This window comes from Amphiura filiformis, chromosome 5 (assembly GCF_039555335.1).
Source record: "Amphiura filiformis chromosome 5, Afil_fr2py, whole genome shotgun sequence".
NCBI classification, from domain to species: Eukaryota; Metazoa; Echinodermata; class Ophiuroidea; order Amphilepidida; family Amphiuridae; genus Amphiura; species Amphiura filiformis.
In genome coordinates this window covers 31,803,867-31,813,601 of record NC_092632.1, presented here as the reverse complement: position 1 = coordinate 31,813,601, position 9,735 = coordinate 31,803,867, and the positions used below count along the sequence as shown (strand labels likewise).

At 34.8% G+C, this 9,735-nt stretch overlaps 1 protein-coding gene across 2 annotated transcripts in view; it reads left to right on the top strand.

Moving 5' to 3' along the window:
• The window catches only part of LOC140152982 (uncharacterized), a 38,889-nt gene extending 36,998 nt beyond the window's left edge, over positions 1 to 1,891 (top strand). For both annotated transcript variants that reach the window (XM_072175542.1, XM_072175543.1), the window contains one exon: positions 638 to 1,891. In XM_072175542.1, the coding sequence (XP_072031643.1) occupies positions 638 to 744 (107 nt within the window). In that variant the 3' untranslated portion in view covers positions 745 to 1,891. The remainder of the gene's footprint in view (positions 1 to 637) is intronic.
• Positions 1,892 to 9,735: the final 7,844 nt, after the last annotated feature.

Genomic DNA, 9,735 nt, shown 5'->3' with positions numbered 1-9,735 from the left:
AACATTGACGCTTTCAGATAAAAATGGTAAAAAAAAAGTGGTTTTGCATGGGTAATATCTCAGCTAAATGTATTCTAATATGCTCAATATAAAACATAACTCCTTTACTTTAAAGATAAGAGTAATGTCCTACCAAAGGGCTCTGACTGGCAAAAAAAATTGACGCTAAAATTATTTTTTACTTTTGGAGTTCTGACCCCTTTGGTCCTGGTTGGACGGTTGCATTTGAGGGCCCTATATCTTTTAAAGTTAAGGAGTTACAAGTTTTCTGATAGCAGATTTGAATTCTACACCAAAAAATGTAATTTGCCCCAGGATACATACTTTTCACAGTTTTAAAGGGTTCCTTTATACATTTATGGACCTCCAAACATCGCTCTTGATATGATCAACACATTTTTACGCTGACCCCTAAATTTCAAATTGATGCCACGGGAAAACTGTACAAATGGAGTATGAAGCTCAAATTTTCAGGATTTTACTTTCTCATTAATATCTACCACCACACAGAAAAAGAAAAAAATTGAAGAGGTGCTGCGGTGCACATCCCTGGAGTTGACATGGAATGGGCCTATTGTATTTGTTGACAGGACAAGAAGACATCACATTTGAAAACAACTGTATTATTTATTTACAGGTGACATGAACATAGAAACCAAATCAGACGCTGAGCAAGAGAAACAACTAGCAATGCGCAAAGCACTAGCAGAAAGACTCAAACAGGAGGTGGTCAACAAAAAATAATGGGTCTCATCTATGGAGTCACATGTCCTTGTCCTATCAGTCATTGTGAAAGGTTGTGGAACTTTACCTCTCCTTGTAGGGGAAGTATGAAGGTTGAAGAGAGAGTATGCTATAGCCTGTATACATTCCTCGAGTCAGTAATTTAGATATTGTTTTTTATTGTAACTCTAAATGTAATGATGAGAAGTATATAAAAGTATACATTTTCAGAAAGGAAATGATGCAAGGAATCCAACTAGCATAACAGATTCCTTTAAAAAATAACAGTTTTAGAGAAACTCTAAAAATTTGATTTTACTTAACTGACTCGAGGAAGGTATATGGACTATAGTAGCATTGTTTGTATTAGTGTAGTTACTTTCCACGAAAGTGAGCATCAAGGTGGTTTTTTTTTCAGAATGCATATATAGTTATATGTGAGGGTGTGTGAATTCATGTTTATGATATGCCAATTTTTGACAGCTTTTAAGATGTTTACCATGTAACATTCATTTCATTTTGAAATGTTTATAGTCTATGAGAGAATAAATGCAACATGTAAAATTGATTTTGTAACTATTTTAAGGAAGATAATCATTATATATTTCCAAATAAGGAGTAACATTTGATCTCTAGTAAAGTGCCCCGATCTAGGGAAGGGGCGATATATAAATGTACAAATATTTTAAATAATGATAATGAAACATTATAGCCATAAATTGTACTATTATGCACACAGTGATAAGCAACCTGTGTGCTGCCATTGACCAGTACTCCAGTCCACCCTGTATTTCTGTTGAATCCAAAGAGGTAGAACCAGAGTACCAACTCCACCATGTTTCTGTGTCACTCATAGAGAGCAAATAGTGTATGTGTGGAAACTTTCGCCATGTGCACGACAAACTGTGATTCAAATTGTGTAGTTGTTTGCTTTTGCTTGTAACATGTTGTGTCAAAGAGTGCTCAAACCTTTGTAATGCTCAAGCTTAAAGACATAAATTATCGTTCAAGCCACAAACCAAAATAGTGGATTTACCATAGCATTACACAGAGGGCAATTGTGAGTCGGTACTCTTTGAATACAGGTCGATTCCAAATCACATGTTCACACCTATAGCATTTTTCAACCATTTTTGATGAAAATTTCTCAAAGTTGGCCAAAATTTTTTTTTTAATTAAAAAACATTTTTTCCTAGATACTTATATCTAGTAGTGTCCATGTAACCTGTATACACAGGACTAGAAATTACACCATGTTATGAATTGTAGGACACTGTACATAACATGATAACAACATACAGAATTAAATTCCATGCATTCAAAATGTATTCTTATGAGCTGCCAACTTTAGTATTCCATTTTGGTCAGTGGAAAGTAATGAGAGATGAGAGTGACAAGGAACCAAGCTATAAATGTCATTGATTTCCTGATTGTATTTCCTTCCTATAAGTTTTTGCTATATATCTTTCCGTCCTTTGTAGTATACTTAGTATGAAGTTTTATTATTTATAATTGTGCAATGTACTCATATCATTTGTCTTTTTGTATCAGAACTACAATCTTTGTAGCCATCATGGAATGCATGTTATGATGTAGCGCATCGACAAAACAAGTGTACCACTACTTCAAGTTCATACACTATGCACAAAACGTTGCACGCTACATGAACACGACCTGTATGTTCCTCGATGGCCACAATTTATATGAAATAACTGTAAATTTAGTTTGAAAACTTGCAAGCTATTAATAAATGATATTAATTTTAATGGGTCAGTACTTCACACCTTGATAAGGCTAAATGGGCTATTCCAGTTGTAATCCATCATCATCAAGGATGCAAGTTTTCCTGCTTTTGCAAATTCCCACACTTTTCTTTATTTTCAGCCCGTTTTGGAGGCTTGCATCCCTGAGCCATATACACCCCCTACAGGGAGTTTAGACTTCAATTGATGCAAGTCACCTATTCAGTTAACGCCATTTGAAATTCACACCCCATGTGTGGAAGATTAAGGTCATGTCGTCCATATGGAGTGTATGGATTTGAGGCCCATTGTCCTTTTTAGACACATTTATGAATTATTCCTTTTCTATATATATAAAAAAAAGTCAAATATTAACTTGATCTTTTCACTTTTAACATTCCAGAATGTTTTTATTTGTTTGTTTTCATTTGTTTTGTTTTTTATATAAATCAAGGTATGGTCAACCTGTTACCATGATTACTGTTGAAGCAGTTTTGTGCTGAAAACAATGTAGTTTTTGTTAGAAATGATTTGTGAAGAGATGACACTTTGCTATTGTTGATCCATCCTTTTGAATGTTTATTTTAAGACAGCTGAAACTGCCAGCAATTGTTATTGTGTAGATTCAAATACACGGATAAGAGGAGGATTGCCCAATTTCATCGTAGGCATTTAAACTGATTGAATGAACTTGACCAGTTGACCTGAACCAGGAAGGGAACCTGCACCTTTTCATTGATTTTCAATCTCTTTGGAATTTTAAGTGTTTTTAAAATTCTTCTTTTCTCTCTCTCTCTCTCTCTCTGTGGAAGAGTAAGGTCGTGTCTTACATAGAGGTGTATGTATTTTAACTGGAATAGTCCAATCAGACTATCCTATAAGCTTTACCATTTTGCATTTTCACTTTTATTGTACCCTATGCAGCAGTGTTCACTCTTTAACATTTGTGTGTGCCAATTTTTTTTCTCAAGGGCAATTTTTTGGTAAAAATGTAGGCATCATTTATGGCAATTCCCTTGTGCCATATATACGGCCTCAAGAGTGAACACATGTTGTGCAGCTGCAAAGTGAATCCATGAGAATTGGTTCATGTAACCATGATACTTGATCTTGACCAATTATGGGCTATTCCAGTTGAAATCTATGCACCCTATGGAAGACTTGACCTTAATATCCCACACAGGGATTGTAGATTTCAAAAAGAGTCACCCATTCAGCTAACCCCATTTCAAATTCACACTCCCTGTGTGGAAGAATACACATTTTGCCATTTGCAATGCAAATGAACATCTTGCTATAAATTAGGGTCATTGGTTAGTTGATTTCTCAAGTTGTGAAGAGATAAATAATTTTGTGTGTGGGTGGATAACGAACCATTTCAGTATAGTAGTACATTATTGCTATGTATTATGTGACCTGCTCCCACAAAATGAGCCAAAAGTCACAAGTTGGGAGTTTTTCCAACTGTCGAGTTGATATTCTTTGCTTGAAGATGCCTATTGGTAGTGGTATGTCCTTTGTGAATGGGGACAGAATTTAATAGAGTACATACTATGTCCCCATTCACAAAGGACACACTGACTATACAGGTTTGACCACTGAATATACAGGTGTCTTTAAACAAAGAACAGCAACTCAACAATTGGGCAGTTTCAAAACCAATTTGCAACTTTAGCCTCATTTCCTAGGAACAGTTCACATTGTATTTTCAATGTCAGAATTTGCCTAGATGCCTTTGAGATTTTGTCATTTTGACCAAATCCATACATAATTTGTGTGTTGTATTGTATACTAGTGACTGAACTAATAATAATGCAACTTTTACTAGAATTGTGTATTCAATATAGTTATGATGATGAAAGAATGATTAAATATTTGTATCAATAGAAATTGTATTGGTAGTACTTGTATTCATTTATGATATTACTGTGTTGTTTCACACCCAGGGAATCTGAACAAAAATTCTAGTACTTGTATTCATTTATGATATTACTGTGTTGTTTCACACCCAGGGAATCTGAACAAAAATTCACTTAAAAGGGATCATTTTCAAGATCAAACCACTGTATGTAACTTTCGCGAGTGGACATAAAATCGCGAATATAAAAACTCACAAAAATAACCTTTTTGCATTAGGTTTCTATTGTATCAATATCAAAACCGCGAAATTTAATTCTCGCGCAATTAACAAAATCGCGAAAATATCTTCTCGCGAAAATATTGACTTTTACAGTATGTAACACGAGTAGGGCATCTAAAGCATGCAACTTGAGAAGGGTCTTGCTCAATAAATCTGATGAATAACAGCATTATGGGTCCTATAAGTAGGGATGACCAATGAACCATCAACTTGATTAGAACGCTCCCATAGACATGCAAGGAGCTCAACTGTGCACTGCTTGCACAGACATTTCTAAATTGATCTCATTCTTTTATTTATCAATATTTTTCTGTAAAAATTGGGAAAGTGAATGCCAATTATATTTTGTAACTATCTTGCAAATTACAGCAACACAACTTATTTCATTTTCCTATAAGTGCGAGTCAAAATTGGTCCATCGCCACAGTGCGTTTAATTGCCAGTGGCTGAGTTCAGCACTGCTCAAGAATGGCACAAAATATTCAGATTAATAATATCAGGTGAAAAATGTGGCCTACTGAGCTGTAATTTGGCAGAGTTGACAGTAATACCTCTATCATACCCTCTGTAAAAAGGAAAAAATATGAACAAGTAGATCTCGAGTTACAAATTAAATCAATAGCTTCCCTTTGGAATTTCCATACTCCTTTCGAATCATGCTAAGAAGACACCTTTCTGAACATAAATGTGAAGTTTCGTGCTCATTCGATGTATTTTTCACCTGATTTCAACCCTAAACGTTTTCTTATATTTAGGCCTATACCATCTACAACTTGCTGCTGGCTATACCTTGTTTAGAACTTTCAAAAGAAATACCTGAATGTGCAACCATAACTGTTTCAAAATAGCCCGCGAAAGTCATGCAGGTGACTCCGAGGTCATGCATTGAATTGGTTTGAATGAAGAATACTACGGGAACCAGCACCTTTTGTTAGAGGTGCATGAGCATGATGAGTGAAGTGCATACCTATATTGTTGTGAACGAGTCAATGACCTTCAATGACACTTTAAGATTTTGTTTGCATACACCTACTAATTGGTCATATTAAACCCAATAACATTGAAATTTTTGGTTGTGAACAAAAAGTTCACCTAGACTAAGTGCAATTTTGATTTTGTGCCATATCAGCCATCTTGGATGATTTTTGGCAAATGTTCTCTAAATGCATGATTTCAATGCCTCGGTTTGACAAAATACTTTATGCCATTGACTAGTAAAGTGCCATTTCATAAGAAACCCCTTTGATACTTTCACAATATGCTTGTTTCATGTTTGTATATATGTTAAAATAAAGAAATATATAAAGGTAAATATATGTTTATGCCAATTTTGCTCCCAATTGCTATTTTTGGACCATGTCATTTTATTTCGTTCCAATGACCGGTCAGAATGGGAAACTTTAAAATTCATAATTCAAAAGTTTTTGACCGATTTTGACCATTTATCCACCAAAATACTTCTGTTGATAAGTTCTATCCAGAAACCAATCTTTTGTAGTAATTGGGACAACATGAAATTTTGATGGTTATCCCTACTATAAGGAAATAAAAATGTATGAAACAAGGCCATTTCTGAATTTATGAGAAAATTTAGAATGATTTTCCAGTTGTAATTTGTGTTTCAAATAACTGGTTTAGAGTCCAGAAAATTGATACTTGCTTAGGAATAGGGTAATGCCAATACTTAATAGGTATAGAAATGACACTGTCATACAGTACTTGTTTTCAAATCAATGCTCATGTTTAGGGTGCATTTTGGAAGTCCATATTCATGGATGATAGACACCCCATGTCAATGTCAAGTTCCCCCACCCCTCCACCATTTCACATCGCCCCTCCACCGTTTCACACAACAGCTGCAAGGAGTATCCCACCATGCATTGCAGTGGGTTTGCATTCTCCATTGAAATAGAAAATGCATTATAAAACAAATCAGAGCTGCTTAAATGTTGAGAGCAATCAGCTATGAATGGTTTCACAATTACTTGGGTGTCATATTTTTTTAACACAATTCTAAGCACCTTTGATTTGAGTAATTGAAAGTCAAGGCAAGGGATTTTGTGTTTTCTCTGCAACATGCTCTTTTATTATTGTACCACAAAGCATATTGGAATACACCTTTCAGCTGCTGTGGGTTCACACATGTCCAATACTGCATTCTTATTACTCGACCCAATCAATGCTGTCATAGGAATGCACCTGTACAGCAAAAACTGGAATGTCTATAAAATCTCAGATATACTGTGTAATGTTTTTATGTATTAATTCCCAATTATGATATAAAATTGGATCGATTGAGCCCATATTTATTGGTCGAGCTATGAGTTTAAAAATATTGAACAAGACGTAGTCGAGTCCAATATTTTAAAACTCGTAATGAGACCAATAAATATTGGGCGTAAAGCATCTAATTTTATCATTATTATGTTTTGGATCCAATATTTTCACACACTTGGATTCATCAAAACATAATAATGACTTGATTTCATCACCCCTGAAAGTGACCAAGAACCAAATATGGTACACACAAAAATGATACTTTGACAGATGATGAAGTTTCCATAAATTTTATTTTATATACAGTAATTCAACATAAATAATCTTTACAAAATTTACTTTGTTCCAAGTTTCATTCCTGTGCATTGTATCAACTGAAAGTTTACATATTCACAAACTGACATTTCAGATTACTCTGGTTATCACCCAGACATATTGTAACACTTCCAACAAGACCACTTTAGTAGGTAACACAAAAGTGTGCAACCAGATTGATTAACTGATTCCACCCCCACACTTAACTCCATCAAAATGCAGATTTTGGTATCAGGTGAAAGCTCATATTTATCTCATAACCACAGTGAAAATTTCAGCCCCAAATATCTTTTGTTTTATGAACAAAAACTTTGCCCGAAAGTTGTGTGCTGTTCTATGGGCCAATGTGACACACACAATTGCTTGTTGGATCAAGGATGTTTGGGTTATGGGTCTCAATTTTAACACCATTTGTTACAATTGGACCACCCACACAACAGTTTCTTGAGAAATTAATCTTGGACATGACCACTGAATTCAAATTAAGACTCACAGCTCTTTTGATCTCGATGTCTGACCAAAATAATCACAAATAATTGTTTTCATATTTCGACATACAAAAGTACCACACATAACATGTTAAAAGCCCACAGAATCTCTACAATAATAGTGTTACTTTTCAAACAACATGGCTTAAAAACTGATGGATCCAGTAACATGACCATAATTGAGAATACACTCATATACAATAGTTTGCCCCTCAATGAATCAACCAAGGGCTGTACCAAACATTGAAATAGTTTGGCCAGACTACAGAAGTTAGTAAACTAAATGTTGATCATTTAATAATATCAAACTGAACCAAACATTTGGATTACTTCACATCGACGTGAACTCGCTCCATGCTATACACGAGAAGGGCATTTTTGAAATTCCCCCAGGAAAACTCCATACAACAACAAAGTTACCTGCCACTGGTGTATTGGTAGGTGTTATGGTACAGCCTTGGAATAATCACACACAATGAATTTAAACAAGTGCATTAAGTTAGGACTTTATAAATGTGCATTAACAAAACTAATCTTTGCCTATTACTAGTTGAACAAAACATAGCAAACAGGTTTCATCTTGGCCGCTGAGACACAATGAGAGAGTTATCAATCATGGGGAATAAAGTTGAGATTGCCCGAGTACCGACTGGTAAAGCTCTGGACCGGTAATCCAGCGACCGGGGTTCAATCACCACTGAGTCCTGATTTTTTTCTCTCTCAATATTTTCGAGCCCCAATCAAGCCATTTATAAAGACTTCAACCTTGTTGACACTCTGATGGGGGAAAGGTAGGATAACAAACTGGGTGGGAAAGTTTCCTCAAGTGCCATGAGACCACTCCTGATTAACTTCATGCAGTAAGAGATGAAAGCCATTATGGTGGCTTTCTTTTACTTGTGCCACGGGGGAGCCTTGCGATGCAACCATTCTCAAAAATAGAGAAAAATTACAATTCTGATCATTAATATGAGGGAGGGGCACAGAAGACAATAATATTCACCTTGAGACAGTTATTACTTCAAACTTTGTGATAATAAAATGCTACATTTGGTGCATGTTACAGTTAAAATATCTCGTAAACATCATGATAAAAAGAACCCGAAGCAACATTTATAAACAACAGTGCTAAATACATACAGAAACAAGCAAATACACAGATAGTGAGATACCATATTTTCAGAGTTGGTGTAAGTTTGTACTGTCATAAGAATCAAAATGCAATGCATGACAACTTAAAAACTAATGATTCTGCAGTGCCTCGTGCGATGTGGCACTCAGCAATACAATGTAAATGGAGAATAACATGAAAACCTATTTTAATCAACTGAAAAAAGTCTTTTATTTACTGCTGAATACACCTTCTATATAGGTCTATTAAAAGTGAAAGTAATTTTTGCCTTTTTTACTGTTTATCTTCATGTGTTCAAAAGAGGAAGTACAAACTATGGCATTTTGCCACTACATGTACTATGAAAATGGACATTATTATGCTTAATTTTTTCACACTTGGCCAATTTCTAATTGGTTGTTTTTTGGAACTGACCAACATATGAAAGGATTATATTCCTGCGTTGTGTTTTCACAGTAGTTCATGCCAATAACTCTGACACTACTGCAAAGAATACCCTCAAGGAAGACATAAACACACACCCAAAATACCTTGGTTCTTTTTGAGTTGTTTAAATATGTATACTTGACCAAACGCTTCTGAACAATTTTACAAACTAGAACAATGCAAGATGAAGCATTTTTGGTTAAAAAATGCAAAGACTGGAAGCCTATATCAAATTATGATCACTGTAACATTAATTTGGGAATGAAATAAACTTGGTAAGTTTCTTGAAGTTGTCAACTTTCAGATACAAGAGTGCAGAGGTATTTCAAACTTGGAATTGGTTTGTTTAAAACATTTTTATGAGGCACATGTATATTCTCTCATACATGAGAGTAAATAATCTAATGTCCCATTCAATAAACCCAAATTTAAGTAATTTTACATACTGCAAAAGTGGTAATTTTCTAGCTGAAAATTTGCATTTGCAAGTTT